Source organism: Eublepharis macularius, chromosome 2 (genome assembly GCF_028583425.1).
Source record: "Eublepharis macularius isolate TG4126 chromosome 2, MPM_Emac_v1.0, whole genome shotgun sequence".
Lineage (NCBI taxonomy): Eukaryota > Metazoa > Chordata > Lepidosauria > Squamata > Eublepharidae > Eublepharis > Eublepharis macularius.
The window spans coordinates 102,474,741-102,491,840 of NC_072791.1; the positions used below are offsets into that span (position 1 = coordinate 102,474,741).

At 43.5% G+C, this 17,100-nt stretch overlaps 1 protein-coding gene across 1 annotated transcript; it reads right to left on the minus strand.

Annotated features, from left to right (window-relative positions):
• Window positions 1-463: 463 nt before the first annotated feature.
• On the minus strand, window positions 464-13,719 carry SVIP (small VCP interacting protein). Its single transcript, XM_054971861.1, has 4 exons — window positions 13,590-13,719; window positions 4,613-4,663; window positions 3,097-3,213; window positions 464-1,428 (listed from the first exon to the last, which is right to left on the minus strand). The coding sequence occupies exons 1-4, from the start codon at window positions 13,650-13,652 to the stop codon at window positions 1,414-1,416; spliced, it is 246 nt and encodes an 81-aa protein (XP_054827836.1). The 5' UTR covers window positions 13,653-13,719; the 3' UTR covers window positions 464-1,413.
• Between the last annotated feature and the right edge of the window lie 3,381 nt (window positions 13,720-17,100).

The window sequence follows — 17,100 nt, forward strand, 5'->3', positions numbered from 1 at the left end:
TTGATTGGGATGTTTTAAACTATTCTAACCATGACTGATTTAATAAACATGTACTGTTTAATAACATGTATAGTTGTGACAATTTCTTTGATCTTTTAAAGATATCATTAACTATTTTAGTAAAAACAACTGAGAAAATCACTTCCCCACCCCAAAACCCCAGCTTCAATTTGAAGGTAAAGTGGGATTTTGGGGCGTGTGGAAGGGGCTGAGATGATTCATTTCCAAATCAAAGATCTGCCCCTTTAGGGGAAGATAAAAATAACTGACAACTCACATACACACACAAATGTTCTAATTCAGGTAAAGATAAATTTGTTTACCCACGTTTTGGAGCATGAACTAATATGCCCTCTCATCATCTCCAAGAACTAGGGTGTGTGATTAGTACCATCAGGCACTTCAAATGGCTAACCTGTTTCCATTAGAGAATGAGACACATACATGGAGAATCATACCCAGGTGAATCCTTATTATATTTTTTAATGAATGACAAGCATGAAGCCACATATATCATCAATAGGAAAGTCCAAGAGATGAGAGAATAAACCATATAAATGTAATTATCTTGGCATAAGTACATATGGATCATAATGCTTTATAAATGGATTTGCAAATACCCCACCATCTCCCAGGATTTATCACATTCTGTTTACATATTCATTTTTAGAGCAAAAACTCACCACAAGGTAGCAAATGCTTTCAGTATTATTTTATTCTTATAAATACAGCTTTGTGGGGTAAATGAGAAGCATGGACGTGGATTATTTTCTATTTTAAAATTAACAGTCTCTTTCATGTGGCTGTATTTTAATTCCCCACAGATGTAGCAATGAAAAAAAATAACCAAGGGGAAGCATTTCTCACTTCAGGGTGACATTTCTCTTAAACATGTGAATTCATCCTTGAAGGCACAAATCTTCCACCTTGAAAACTTTAACCCTTAAAGAAGCTTACTGACTTCTGTTCAATTTAGCTCTGAGTAGGGGGCTGAGGATTGTAACATCAATTTCATAAACATGACACAGACAACAGAGCACAGTTGAGTATCTAAGGAAGTTATTAAAAGCAGAATTATCTCCATAAAATGTATGAACTTTTCATTTGTCACCGTAAGTGCCTCTTCCACAATCTGTCCCTCCAATATTTTAAGACATACAATGTTATACAATATGGCAGCATAACTAGTAAACAACTGGGATTTGGCCCTCTGCTGTACATTGTGAGGTTTTGGTTTGAAAAAATATCCTTAGTGCACATTTTCCATCTGTCTTGCCACCATGGCAAAGTACTGCTGAGTCTTCAAAGGCAAACAACAGCAAAAACAACAACAAATGTCATTCAGCTGCAGGAACGGGCAAGTTATTGGCAGTAGAATGTTCATCCTGGTCTTCCCATCAGGAGCTGCATCAGTTATCCAACCTGCCACTAGGAACAAAACGGACAGAAGTCAAAAAGTCATAGGGACCATGAAATTACATTAAAGGTGGCAAATTTTGCTGTGCAAGCCATACGGATTAGGAAGTATTTTACAGGGGGAAATATTTAAATATTTTATAATGTTAAGGATTTTAATATTTAATAATTTGGTCTTAGGCACTCAGGTTTTAAGGTTTCAAATATTTAAGACTCTGTACCCTGAAATTTTAGTGAATAGATTTGTAAATAATATGACTTACCATGACTGGGTTGTATGCTATTATTGTGTGGTCTATGACCGTAATAAAGATTGACTGACTGACAAAAAGTCATAGTAATATTATACAGATCATGACTTCCCCTAACAATAGTAAAGAGCCCAGTAACGCCTTTAAGACGAATCAACTTTATTGGTTAGTCTTAAAGTTGCTACTGGACTCTTTACTATTTTGCGACTACAGACTAACATGGCTAACACCTCCGGATCTATGATGTGTAACACCATCCAATTTCATTCAAAATCTCCTGAAAGTCTTACTTCCATATTGTATAAGCTGTACAAGTTATACAAAATATAAGAACATCCATTTCTTACAGACCTATATAAAGCAACATTCAAAACCTATATATAGCAACATTCAAAACCTGTGGGTAAACATTTTAATTACCAAGTCGCTTTGCTGGTAACCTAAAAGTCAGCATTCTTCAACTAAAGAATTTCAATGGAAATTCTATTGGGAAATTTCTGAACCACAATTAATTATTCTTTACAGGTATCTAACTGAGTAACAATGTAAGCCCATTGATTTCAATGGGCCTAGACTGGAGTAACACTGTTTAGGATGGTATTGAAAATAAAGGACTCTGTGTCACCAAATGTCGTTTTTGGCTTTTCGGTATCATTTTCATTCTGCATGGTAATGTAACAAACCAAGCCTTTTACCCTAAGGTTCACAATGCTGATTTTTCCTCACTCTGTGAATAAAAAAATATTATTGAGGGAGGATTCAATTCATTGCTTATGCTAAAATAAATGTTAACATCCAACCTGTCACGGAGCTCTGGAAAGCTTAAAAGATTGTGCTTGACTTTGTGTTATTTTGTTTGGTCTTAATAAAATGTATTACATCCCTTTTGTTCTTTGATTTTACAATAAATGCTAGACTTAAGTACCATAGGACTCTTCGTTTGTTTTTGGTATATTTATTGATTTTAAGTATTGTATGCCACCTTTCTACGCAAACAGAGTTTCCCAATGATGAACATCAAACATTTAAAACATTTTAAACAATTTAATAAACATTTTAAAATAGGATAAAATAATTCAATAAACATATACAAACAAACACACAACACTAAAAACTGGGAAGACAGCCAGTGACAGTTATTAGGGGTATGCCAAACGAAACAAATAAACAAAAAATATTCACTGCTGGCAGAAGACAGAAATAGAGGGAGACAGAAGCATCTCCCTGGGGAGGGAGTTCCAAAATTTTGGAGCCATGACTGAGAAGGCCCCTTCTTGGCTTGCCACCTGTCTAGCCTCAGATGGCAGAGGAACCCAAAGCAGGGCCTCCACAGATGACTAGAGTGAATGGGTAGGTTCATATGGAAGAAGGCAGTCTTTAAGAGATGCTAAGGTTGTAAGAGTGGGAAAACGAATGTTTTTAATCTTACTCTAAGCCCGCCTCCTTCTGGCCCAGAGCCTGCTGATTCAAGACGTTTTTCCATTTCCTCTTGCTTCCTTTTCTTTTGCTCCACAGAAGACAGATTCTTAATACCCCGAGACGATGCCTTTAGGAAAATAATTGGCATAATGAGCAAATTACAATTTTGTTTTTGTTTTTTGCAGCAGCACAATCATAGTAAATATGTTGCCCCCCCCTTTTTAAAGTGCAGCTGTGCACAAGACTGTTTTTATAAGCTTTATGACTTGCATTAAAGTAATGTAACATATACAATTGCCATATTTATATGTGAAAACATTAGACTGTAACTAACATGCATGAAGGGTAAGCCTGGAATGCAACTGGGGGAGGGGACGCAAAACAGTATCTTGTGTTATAAAAGCCTGATATGCAATTCCCCTTGCAGTTCACCAATAATAGCTCCAAGTACATGGTGATAAGAATATGATACAATGTATCAAGATATGACAATCTACAGCAATAACATTTTCATCTTGACTGTCTTGGCATGATGGAACAGCCCTCATGATTCACATAATTTAGCAAACAACAAAAAGGGGTTAGAATGTAGAGTATAAACATATTTCTAATTAAATTAATCTGAAACAATTATACCCTACATTCTAGCACGTTTGTTATCTTTAGTATTAAACATTTTATGTAGAATATAATGATTATGTCAACAAATTATTTCAGCAACTCCGGATTAACTTCTTGGTCTTCTTTGTTGGAAAAATGTATCATCTAATAATTGCTCACTTATACTTTGCCTCACATGCATTACAGTTGTTCAGCAATGTGGAGCCATCCTCCATTTCTATTCCCTCCTGCTCAATCCAAACAAAGTACAATTAAAATAAAAATCTGTAAAGAGGTAACAAAGACCCCAATGGAATCCCATTTGTCATCTGAACAACACGGCAGGAAAGCGAAGCCCATTTTTGGTCCTCAGCACAAGAGCATGGTGCAGCTATGCCAGCTGGATATCTACATGCACTATAACCAGTTTCTACTCACCTGTGCTCCTCCAGCAAAAGCCCCATCAATAACCCTTAAAAAAGCTATTTTCACAATTTTTGCTACTTCCACTTCAGGACTGCTCTCCTCCACCCCAATATATTCAAAAACTCTTACTCGTTAAATGTTGGCTTAAAAACCCAGTGTGCAATATACGCAAGAACAAAGTCAACTGTAATGACATCCCAATGCCCACTTTCCCTTAATCTTAAACCATCTGATTTCAAGCAGTGATGCATCACATTCATTATGCTGTGGAAAAGAGTAAGAGTCCAGATACCTTTAGGTATCTGAAGAAATGAGCTGTGGCTCACGAAAGCTCATACCCTTCCACTAATTTTGTTAGTCTTATAGGTGCTTATAGGTGCTACTGGACTTGCTCTTTTCTACTGCTACAGACTAACAGGGCTACCCATCTTGATTCATTATGCTATGAGGAATATTTGAGCAACTGGCATCTTTCTGCGTCAAATGTGTGATTTGATTACCTCCATCTGCCTTTTTTCTGCAGCTTCTGCAAGTTGCCGCCTTTTAATTTCCTATATAAAATATGGAAGAGAACAGGAAGAAAGTTGCTTTAGAACAGTTTCATTGGGAAATAACAGGGTTAAATACTGTTAGTTGACTACCTAATATTTGACTGTGTCAAGCATTCCATGAAGTAAAGAAGTTCACAGTGTAGTTTGCCACTTACCTTTTCATTTCAGTATGGTACCATTTGTTGGCAAGAGTAAGAGTTGTTTGTCCCCAAGCTCCACTGCATCAGTTGGGGCAGATTTATTAGCATACCCAAAGCTTCTCCTACTAGTCACTTACTATAATAGTAAACCATCTCCAAAGAGGATGAATTTATTTGCTACCTTAGAACTGCCTGTTTACTACCCCCCAATTGCCCCTACTTAGCTTTACTTCTGTTTAAAGTTCATTTTATATCATCATCATCAACAACAACAACAGCAGCAGCAGCAGCAGCATGGAAACTCCCTAGCAGGCACATATCTACATCAGCAGAGAGTACCCAACAGAGTAGTGAATAGTTCCTGCCTCTGACAATTCATCTCTCTGAACTCCTTCTCATGACATAGCCCTATAATCTGGGTAGAAAGTCCTCCTGAATAATTCAGTTTTGCATAGTTTGCAGAAAGTCAAAAGAGTGGGAGCTTTTCTGACCTTCTCAGGCAGGCCATTCCACAAGGTGGGGGCTACCACAGAGAAAGCATGTCTACAAGCTGCTGTTGATTTAACTCAACTGCATAGTGGTAGTTGCAAAAGGCCCTGACCTGATGAGCAAAGCTGCCATGGCGGAACATGAGGGAGAGGTGGTTGCACAGATATGAGGCCATGAGGGGCTTTAAATGTGATAGTCATGGCCTTGAACTGAGCCTGGTAACTGATGAGAAGCCAGTGGAGTGACTGCAGAATGGGAGTGATATGCATGCTTTGTCTAGCTCCTGAGAGTAAAGGTGCTGCAGCATTCTGTACCAACTGGAGTCTCAGAATCTACTCTGAGGGGAGGCCAATGTAGTGTGCATTATACTAGTCTAGTCTTGATGTTACTTTGACATGAATTGAGGTGGCCAGATTGACCATGTCAAGGTAGGGGGCTATCTTCCAGGCTAGTCTGGAAAGCTGAAATTGTAATCTTACTCTGCTGTTCTAGAGAGACAGTTAAGTGACTAAATTTATAGAAATCTTTCCTAGCATTGTTACAGTTACAATTTTTTAGAAAGCGAATTTTACTGTTTCACAATCATTTGTTTGTATAATTAGCATAAATATCAAATCTGTTTCTCATTAAAGTTAATACTTTAAATTGCTTTCACCAAATCTTTTGAATTAGCCAAATGACCAACTATAGAAAAAATATCTTTAGAATGCTGGGAATTGGAACCACATTTTCTAGGTATAATTTTTATCCACAACTGGATACATTTTTTCAGATCAGGCATACGCTTTCCCCATCTTTAGATATTCCCAAATGCATAAAAGTAATAAGATAATCTCTATACTTCACCAAACAACTTTACTTGATTTGATTTATACCCCTCCTTTCTCTCCAATGGGAACCCAAGGTAGCTTTCATATTTTTCCTCTTCTGTGAGACAGGTTAGACTGAGTGTGTGTGATTGTCCCAAAGTCATCTAGCAAACTTCCATGGCAGAGTGGGGATTTTAACCTGGGTCACACAGATCCTAGTCCAGTGTTTTAACCACTACAGCGTGCTGGCTCATTAAGCTACATATATTAAAGACCTGAAATAATGCTGCAAGACCTACAAAAATATTTGCAAGACAAAATCTGAAAAGAACAAAAATATCTTTTTGCCAATAGCCTTACACCTGATCTGATCAAAACGCACTATGGGGTCAGAAAACGATAGACATTTGTCTTGGCTGATTGAAATCCCAGTTACTCTGAGTTCTGGTCAAATGTAACCATAGAGAGCCAAGCTACAAGTGACTTTTTTCACCTGGAGAACACTTGATTGTTCTCGCAAGGTTTCCTGCCAAGTGAAGTCCGAGTGTCCTTCCCTTCTCTGTTAGAATTGCTGCCTGAAGAGCCAGAGAAAGTCGGCGGCGGCAGCAGCTTTTGCAAATCGTTCCTCCAGTCACAAGCCTGCTGGACAAGAGGGCTCTCAACGATCTTTGGGGACAGGCAGCTGCTACTTTCTCCCTGGGTGTCCTGCTCCCAGGGAGCTGCTCTGGAGAAAGCCACCATGTTGGTGAAGCTCCAGCCGCAGCGACTGCGGAAGAATCTGCTGCTGCTCTAACATGCCGTCATTCCAGTTTTTCTCCAGGAGCTCAGGAGCAAGGGAAGGGCATGTTAGAGCAGCAGCAGATTCTTCCGCTGTTGCTGCAGCTGGAGCTTCACCAACACGGCGGCTTTCTCCAGAGCAGCTCCCCGGGAGTTAGACGCCCAGGGAGAAAGTAGCAGCTGCCCACCCCCAAATGATTGTTGAGAGCCCTCGTCCAGCAGGCTTGTGACTGGAGGAATGATTTGCAAAAGCTGCTGCTGCTGCTGGCTTTCTCTGGCTCTTCAGGCAGCAATTCTAACAGAGAGGGGAAGGACACTCGGACTTCACTTCCCAGGAAAACTTGCGAGAACAATCAAGTGTTCTCCACGTGAAAAAAGTAACTTGTAGCTTTGCTCATACTTAGAGCATCTCTACAGAGGAGCATTCTGCATACACAGTTTGGCACTTTAGTGTTAAAGGATACAATAACTGGGCTAAAAGACCAGCTGTGAAACTGTACTTTAAAACAGTCTTTTCCCAACACAGACAGGATAAACTGCTGAAAAATGGTGGCTCTAGGCTATGCAGGATACCATGCAGTTTATACAAACCAAGTGTGCTGCATTACTGCAGCAAGACCTATCAAAATAGTCACACATACTATGTCAAGAATGGCTCAAACTGAAAATGGTAGAAACTCAGAGGTTTGAACATCAAGCCTTGTTTGCACTGCACATACAGACGGCAATATTTGGAGTATGAAAAGTTTTTTCTTCCTATCAGGTGCACTGATGATGCTTGGAACAGTCTTAGGCCCTTTTCACACAGCCTTTGCAAATCATTTTGGCTGCTGGTTGACAAAGAGATTGTTTCTACCATTTAATACAAAGCCACTTGTGTCTCACTAGCAATGCAGGGTTCTTTTCTGAAAACTGCTTTTCTCATTCTCAAGTGTTCCACGTACTTCTGATTTGCTGCAGTTCACCATTAAAAATGTCTGTGGCACTTTTGCCAGTGCTTTTTTAAAAAATTCCCCACCTACTTCCAATACATTCTCTCTCCCCCCCCCCCATTTTTTTTAAATGGATAATGACTTCTGCTATAGTGCTACAGTGGGGAACACTGGTACCACATGTTTGGTATGATATCACCATATTAGTGCATTGACACTGTAGCACCATAGTGCTCAAGTTTGAACTGTTAAAAAAAACCCGTGCAACACCACTAGGAAAATTGGCGCTGTTTGAAATGGCCACAGAGATTTACCTATGGTTCACATACAGTTCAAAGTTGGATGTAAATGCTGTTTAAAACTGCTGTCCCTGCATCACTTACATGTAGTCAGAGGAGCAACCGATAACTATGTTAAAACAGAAATGTGAAAGGGCCCAATGTCTCTTGAACTATGAGAAAGATTAGGCTGCAAGGCGAGTAACTAAGTCAGTAGAAGCAAATAGTAATCTAATGCTTGATTCAAATTTACGTTAAATGATGAAACAATTTTGTGCAGAGAAAATATCCTTTCTGTAATCTGCATTGAAATATAATTTCTTCTCTTCATTTAACTACTATAAACACAGCAACATCTTTAACCACCATTTTTCTAATTAGGAAAAAGAATTTTCTATTTTTCCTATGGTTATTTTAAAGAATTTTTTTTTATGTAATCACTGACTGACCCAATTATCTTTTTAAAAACCAGTGCCAAAAAAAATCCTCTTAAGATAGCAGCAGCATACCCTGGGAACGGAGGACCAAGTGACAAAAATGGCAGAACTGCCACTTCTCAGCTAATGTGACCTCTTCCTTGACCAGAGTCAAGGAAAATTCACAGGAAGGAGAAAGGAACTATTCTTCTTCCATCTTTAGGTACTGTTACTTTCCCCCTTTATTCATTCCTTGCACTTAATGTAAAACCAGGACCAGATCCTGAACCTGACAGACTGCATAAAAGCCACTGTCACCAGAACACCAACAAATTGACTGGGCAAGATATAGTACCAGTAATTCCTACTATGCAACAGCTGTCTATAGGACTGAGTCTATAGACACAAGTGCATGCAGATCACACTTACACAAATACCTAGTTTGCTACTATTGTGGTACAACATGTACAAGTATAAGTATCAAAAGGAATGTTGGTCACTTCCACACATCCTTAATGAGATAGCCCACCAACAGAACTTTGGCGGGTTATCTCACTCATTACACATGTCATCATTTCCCATGCATGAGCAGGTCCTGATCTCACTTTTAAGCATTTTTTGTAAAACTTGTTTTAGTCCATTTTCATTTTTGATGCTGTTTTTTCCCACACATATCAAGCGTATCAATGCATGTGAATGCTTTTTTGTGCTTTTGAAGTGCCCTCCCACAAATCTCCAACCCCTCTTCTCACCATTAACCCTCCCACACATGCGTCTGGCTCCATGCACGATTGTATAATCCCTCCCCCTTTAAAACTTTTTTTAACGGTCCTTGTGCTATTACAATATCTATGTATACAAAGGGAATCATACTGCAGTGCTTGCTACATTGGATCACTGAGCAATCAGACTATCAGTCTAGGAACAACATTGGGAATGAAATGCCATTTCTGCTTTTATTTCAAACTAGCAATAAGGCTCATTGTTTAGGAAAATGCAATGGCCCCTAGCAGCACTCCCCCTCCTTGCGCCTCTCCCCATGGCATCAGTCAAGGGGGGGGGATCAGGGAAGAGAACAGGAGCTCCCTCCTCCTCCAACCCCTCAGTTGCCGCTTGGCTTGTGTATGGCCCTCCCAAGGCCCCAAGGAGGTGGCAGGGAGCCCTGCCCCACTGCTGAAGGACTTTGGGAGGGCCTCGCCACTACGCTGCACCTTCCTGCCACCTCCATGGACCCTTCTAGGCCTCTGGAGGCCCCAAGGAGGCAGAAGGATGGCAAACGTTTTGCCCCCCACTTGCTTCCCTGCGTACTGTGCCTCTGCAGGAATAAGGAATGAATGGTGAGGAACACGGTTTGCCTTTTATATAGTAGGATATGGAATCGTGCAATCACACTGCTCTACTCTTTGCATATTTATTAAACACTTTTGCATTTAAAACTTTGAGCGGGAAAGCAACAGTAGAGAACGGAGTACCGTGCATGTCCAGTTTCTACAGAAGCTGAAACACAGGACAATGGTATAGCGCAATTCCGCATGAGCTTAAAAAAAAAAAAGGAAAGTTGGGTGAGAATGTACTGTCATTTGTGACGAGGCGCAGATAAAGAAAGCGTTTTCTGTTCTGAGACCTTTTTTTTCCGCAACAAACATCCACAAAACACACGTGGAAGATGAGTTCTCAAAGCAGATTGGGAAGATGCGGCTTTGGGACAGGGAAAACCGAAAAAAATTGGAGTGTGTGGAAGTGACTGTTGTCTTTTGTTGTTGTTGTTGTAAAAACTGCCTATTCTTTTATTTTTTCCTGAAAAATTGTACTCAGGCTACAAGCATATACAAACCTGTGTGCAAGATGAAGGCATTGATTCTATAAGGAAAACAAATTAGTATGATTAAGGGGTTTTGGACTAGATCACTATACTATACCACCATCCAATATCCACACAGATCACAAAGCTGAAGACCCCAGTCCTAGCTTCTGGGCATGATTAGATGTTATTTTAAGCATTCATGAACAGAGAAATTATGACAAAGTTCCCTTTTGAATAAGACAGGTTTACTCCTAAGTTCAAATGCCATCTATATATTCACTAGGAGTTTGTTAAAGTACTCTCTGTTTTCATCTGTGAAACAGGAATTAGAGAAATACAAGTAGGGGTGCTGCAAGGACTTGCAGGGGGAATTTCATATCCTCTTTCCTTCCCTGCTGCCCATAGCCCCTCTCTCTTTCCTGCTTCCTTCTCTCCTTCCCACCCACCTTTGTCTCCCCCCCCCCCCCGGCAGCCTCTCCCCATTGGCCCAGTTGTAGGGTGAAGAATCTACAAGGACTTGCAGGGACACTTCACGTTTCCCTGTATTTCCTTCCCCACGCTTTTTCCTCTTTCCCTCCTACATCTTTTTCTATGTCCTTCTCTCTCCTTCAAACCCACTGAACAGCTTCCTCTTACCCCATATTAATCTATATTTATTAATTTACTTCATTTATATACTCCCTTCAGTACAATGGGGACCCAAAACAGCTTACTCTATTCTCTTTCCCTCCATATTATCCTCACAACAAACCTGAGAGTTAGGTTAGGCTGAGACAGTGATGGATCAAAGTCACTCAGTGAGCTTCTACAGCAGAGTGGAGATTCAAACCTAGGTCACTTGGATCCTACTCTGAAACCCTAACCACTATATTATACTGGGGGGGGGGGGCGGGTATTGAACAGTAGCAAGCAGCCAGATCTATACAAGTCATGTGAATCATGTGGTATTAAGCTGCTCAGTGATTTCTTCTGGGACTGGTCCCAATGAGTCCTCCTCAAAGGCCAAAACAGCCCTAGAAAAGACCCTGCCCCCAGTCCTTGCCTTTTAACTGATAGGAGCCAAGTCTGCAATACTGACTAAACTGTTATGGTTACCTAGCAACAGCCACTGAGGGCATCTTGTTAAAACTACAGCTGCTTCTTTTATCATTTGGGGGGGGTTACCCTCCAAAGGATTTTTCTTTTTTTAGATTGCAGTTTTTTCTGCAAATCTGGAGATTTTTTAGATGTGTAGGAAGATCTGTCTTGTCTGTTCATGGCTCCAGTCTCTGGATTTAAGTATCCACAGATCAGGTCCGCTTGGCTATTACTATATAAGATTTTTAAACACATAGATTGTTTAAGAATCCCAACCAGAAGCTGCATTAACCCCCATTTATATACTCTGCCATGGTGATTGAGTGTGATAGAGAAGCAGCATGTCCTTTCTACTCCACAGATAACATCCAGTATAAACTAGGCCTTCCACATACATTCTGGTCATGCATAGAGGCCTGATTAATTCATACACACGCCCCTTTCAAGAGAAAAAAAAAGAAACTTCTCACCTGCCCATCAAACTATTTCAGTACCACTGCACCACCCCCCAATAATATGTGTAATTACTGTATTAAGCTTAATTTACTGGAACAACAGGACAGTAGGTTGGGGGCATTTTACAGACCAATCAAATGTGACAAGTACTTCTGTAGGCTACTTCATCAAATAACAAGATTTTTAAAAGATCACAGCTGAAGATGTATTATTATCAATGTGACACAAGATTAACAAGTTAAATTAATGGATTTATACTAGAGTAACTACATCAAATTGTAAGTCCCAAAACTGAAATCCAAGAAACAGTTTAGTACAAATGAAGATATAGTTCTGTCTCCGCCCTCCCCCATTAAGTCATAAGGCCTAGGCCGTTTCCAGATGGCTTACCTGCCTCCGGAACGTCACGCCATGTTGCGGGGAAAACGCGAAATATCGCGTTTTCTTGCGCGAGTTTTGCATGACATTGCGTGATGTCGCGCAAAACTCGCGCGAGAAAACGCGATTATTTCGCATTTTCCCCGCAACATGGTGCGACGTTCCGGAGGCAGGTAAGCCATCTGGAAACGGCCCTATACTTAATACATATGACATAAGCAACTTATTTTTAAATGCCAATAATTAAAGCATCTCTGATATAGAAGCATTTATACCAAGGAGTGCTATCATAGCACCACAGATAGCTTAAAAGCAATTATACAGTCTACTTTCTGCTTTTATACACTACTATCCCTTGATGACTCCTTTAAATGCTAGAGAACTGCGCTTCTGATCAAGCACTTTCCCATCTCCAGCCTGTCATTTTAAAAGCAGGTAGCCTTTTCCCATGAGGTCTTATGAATCCTAGTCTTTTTATTCTTCTTCTGACAAAAGGCAGCCAGCTCTCTCCATATATATATGCCTGGGAATACAGCAGTACATGATATCTTTGATCTTAGAGCACAATTATTTTTGTTTTCTCGTTCTTCTGGAGCCTAAACACAGTGAAAAGACATCAGGTCAGGCCGCTAAGCACTCACGGGCTCTCTTGAGCCTCTTTTAACTACAGAGGAGTTAGCCATGTTAGTCTGTGGTAGCAAAATAAAAAAGAGTCCAGTAGCACCTTTAAGACTAACCAATGCAGGCTTTCGGGAACCACAGATCTCTTTGTCAGATGCATCTGGCAGGGAGAGCTGTGGTTATCGAAGGCCCATACTGCATTGGAATTGGATGGTCTAGCTGTTTGGCTTCTACAAACTAACAGGGCAAACTCCTTTGAAGCCAACTGATACACACACTAAAAGGAGCTGTTTACATATACTAGCAAAGGAATGTTTTGATTGCTCCCTCCCCCTCCCCCACTAATTGCCTCTTCTCTTTCCTGCTCTTTTGTATTTGACCAGTCTCTGTATCAGGCATCTGACGAAGAGAACTTGATTCTCGAAAGCTTATGCTACAATAAAATTGGTTAGTCTTAAAGGTGCTACTGGACTCTTTTTGATCTTTTAACTACATAAAGCTTATATGCTGTACTCTATTTCCAAATTTCAAACAGTTAATGGTGAGAAGGAGAAAAAAGGGTAAAGCCAGCCTGATAAAGTAAGGCAATGATACTGACTATTCAAAGAAAAACAAATTATAATAAATGGACGCAAAACCCACAGCCTATTTTAACCGCGGAGAAAAGAGCCGAGGGGCAGATGTGAATCTCCTCGCGGTCACCCAAGCGCAAAGGAGCAAAGGCGGCTGGGAGGGCAGCTCGGACTCACCGGGTCCGGCGTCTCCACCACGTCGTCCGCGGCTCCCCCCATACAAGGCAAGCAGAGCCCCATCCCGCTGCTGCACGGCAGCGCCCACAAGACAGCAACTGGAAGCAAGCGCGACGCCCCGCCGCAGCGCTCTTTGACCACAGAGTCGCCGCAAATGCGCTTCCCTGAGACTCCCTTCCGCAGCAGGGCTAGGCTTCGAGATGGCGCCACCTGCCGCTCTGGAGCAGGAGCTTGCGGGCAGGAGGGAAAGGAAGGTGGAGCGGCCAGAGACGGGAGAGGGAACGTTTGGGAGCCGTAGCATAATGAGAGACGGACGGTCGCTGGGTTCACGTACGCGGGGGAACGAGATGGTAGCAGATTGCGTTCCTTCAGATGATGGGTGCTGATGAGTTCCAGTTTTGAATCTTCTTTTGCTCCATATAAAAAAGTGGGGGTGCCTTTCACGGAAGGGGATATTCTTGTTTCCCATTATTTCCAATCGGCATTCAAGCCTCTCTCATTGTTTCCAAAGGGCAATCCTGTCATTCCTTTTAGTACATCCCTCTGGGACTGGCATGACAAGGCCCTGAGTAGAATGCCAGCCCCTGGGTATGAAAGAAAAGCTCTGGGGCGGGAATGACAGGCCCCTGAGTGGAAGTACAGGCCCTGGGTGTATCAGAAGGGGTCTGAGACTGGAATGACTGCCCCTGGGTGTATCAGATGAGATCGGGACAGGGTAAAAGCCAGAACGAGATGGAACAGGCCGGAACGGGCACTAAAGAAATGCCAGTGCCACAAAAAAGAGGGGGATGTGTTAGAGACACTCCAGAACAATATTTTAGAAATGAAAACTCTGGACTGGCACCCTTTAATTAACCCATTCCATGCCAAAAAGCTCCCGGAACGGGATGTACTAAAACGAATGACAGGATTGCCCATTGGAAATAATGGGAGAGGCTTGAATGCCCATTGGAAATAATGGGGAACTGGAATGCCCATCGACTTGCATGGGCTCCATTGAAACGCATTAGAGCAAAAAAAGAGGTGCAACGAAAACATGGAATGGATTTTGAAGGAAAGTGTCTGGGCCCAGATAGCCTGTTCTGGGACTGGATTGACAGGCCCCATGCTGGAATGACGGCCCCTGGGTGTGACAGAAGGGCTTGGGGACTGGAATGACAGGCCCCTGACTGGAATGACAGCCCTTGGGTGTGCCAGAAGGGCTCGGGGACTGGAATGACAGGCCCCAGACCGGAATGATGGGCCCTGGGTATGCCAGAAGGGCTCGGGGACTGGAATGACAGGCCCCATGCTGGAATGACAGCCCCTGGGTGTGCCAGAAGGGCTCGGGGACTGGAAAGACAGGCCGTTGACTGGAATGACGGCCCCTGGGTGTGCCAGAAGGGCTCTGGGACTGGAATGACAGGCCCCTGACTGGAAAGACGGCCCCTGGGTGTGCCAGAAGGGCTCTGGGACTGGAATGACAGGCCCTTGACTGGAATGACGGCCCCTGGGTGTGCCAGAAGGGCTCAGGGACTGGAATGACAGGCCCCATGCTGGAATGACGGCTCCTGGGTGTGACAGAAGGGCTCAGGGACTGGATTGACAGGCCCCTGACTGGAATGACGGGCCCTGGGTGTGCCAGAAGGGCTCAGGGAATGGAATGACAGGCCCCTGACTGGAATGATGGGCCCTGGGTGTGCCAGAAGGGCTCAGGGACTGGAATGAGAGGCCCCATGCTGGAATGACGGCCCCTGGGTGTGCCAGAAGGGCTCGGGGACTGGAATGACAGGCCCTTGACTGGAATGACGGCCCCTGGGTGTGCCAGAAGGGCTCTGGGACTAGAATGACAGGCCCCATGCTGGAATGACGGCCCCTGGGTGTGCCGGAAGGGCTCGGGGACTGGAATGACACGCCCCTGACTGGAATGACGGCCCCTGGGTGTGACGGAAGGGCTGCGGGACTGGAATGGCACGCCCCTGACTGGAATGACAGCCCCTGGGTGTGACAGAAGGGCTGCAGGACTGGAATGGCACGCCCCTGACTGGAATGACGGCCCCTGGGTGTGCCAGAAGGGCTGAGGGACTGGAATGGCACGCCCCTGACTGGAATGACGGCCCCTGGGTGTGCCAGAAGGGCTTGGGGACTGGAATGACAGGCCCTTGACTGGAATGACGGCCCCTGGGTGTGCCAGAAGGGCTCTGGGACTGGAATGACAGGCCCCATGCTGGAATGACGGCCCCTGGCTGTGCCGGAAGGGCTTGGGGACTGGAATGACACGCCCCTGACTGGAATGACGGCCCCTGGGTGTGACAGAAGGGCTCTGGGACTGGAATGACAGGCCCCATGCTGGAATGACGGCCCCTGGGTGTGCCAGAAGGGCTCAGGGACTGGAATGACAGGCCCCTGACTGGAATGACGGCCCCTAGGTGTGCCAGAAGGGCTCAGGTACTGGAATGACAGGCCCTTGACTGGAATGACAACCCCTGGGTGTGCCAGAAGGGCTCTGGGACTGGAATGACAGGCCCCATGCTGGAATGACGGCCCCTGGGTGTGCCGGAAGGGCTTGCGGACTGGAATGACACGCTCCTGACTGGAATGACGGCCCCTGGGTGCGCCAGAAGGGCTCAGGGACTGGAATGACAGGCCCCTGACTGGAATGACGGCCCTTGGGTGTGCCAGAAGGGCTCAGGTACTGGAATGACAGGCCCTTGACTGGAATGTCGGCTCCTGGGTGTGCCAGAAGGGCTCAGGGACTGGAATGACAGGCCCCTGACTGGAATGACGGCCCCTGGGTGTGCCAGAAGGGCTCAGGTACTGGAATGACAGGCCCCAGACTGGAATGATGGCCCCTGGGTGTGACAGAAGGGCTCGGGGACTGGATTGACCAGCCCCATGCTGGAATCACAGCCCCTGGGTGTGCCAGAAGGGCTCGGGGACTGGAATAACAGGCCCCTGACTTGATCGACGGCCCCTGGGTGTGATAAACTATGTCTTGGCTCCTTGCTAATGCTATTTCTTTAAACTTGAAAATATTTGCCATATGGTACTCTATCGTATCCGGACAAGCTTTACTGTACAAACTCAACATTACCTCCACTGACCTATCAAAATCAGCACAAAAAAGATAACTCATTCAGCGCCTACTCCTCATAAAGGAACTAATATTCCAGTAAGAAACAACTGAGCAACAAAATGGAAAGCATTCCAGAGTCACGAAATTGTTTTTTTCCCCATTTCCTTGCAAGCCGTATAAGTGGGGAAGGGGGGAAACAATCCAAACTTTTTAAAAAAACCAGTTTAATATGTCACTAGCACTTTGTGCTACCCAGCAGTATTGAGGTTCGCGGGGCGGGGGGGGGACATTTTCTCTTGCTCCCAATAAAGACAGGCCCTTGATTTTGCACTTTTGTTCAACAGGCCCAAATGAGGTCACTTTCCACAGGGTCTCTCAGAGGCTGTACATATATCATGTTTTTTGATTTAGCATTTGGTATGAAAATTGCTTTCTTATTAATTTGAGTTCAATAGT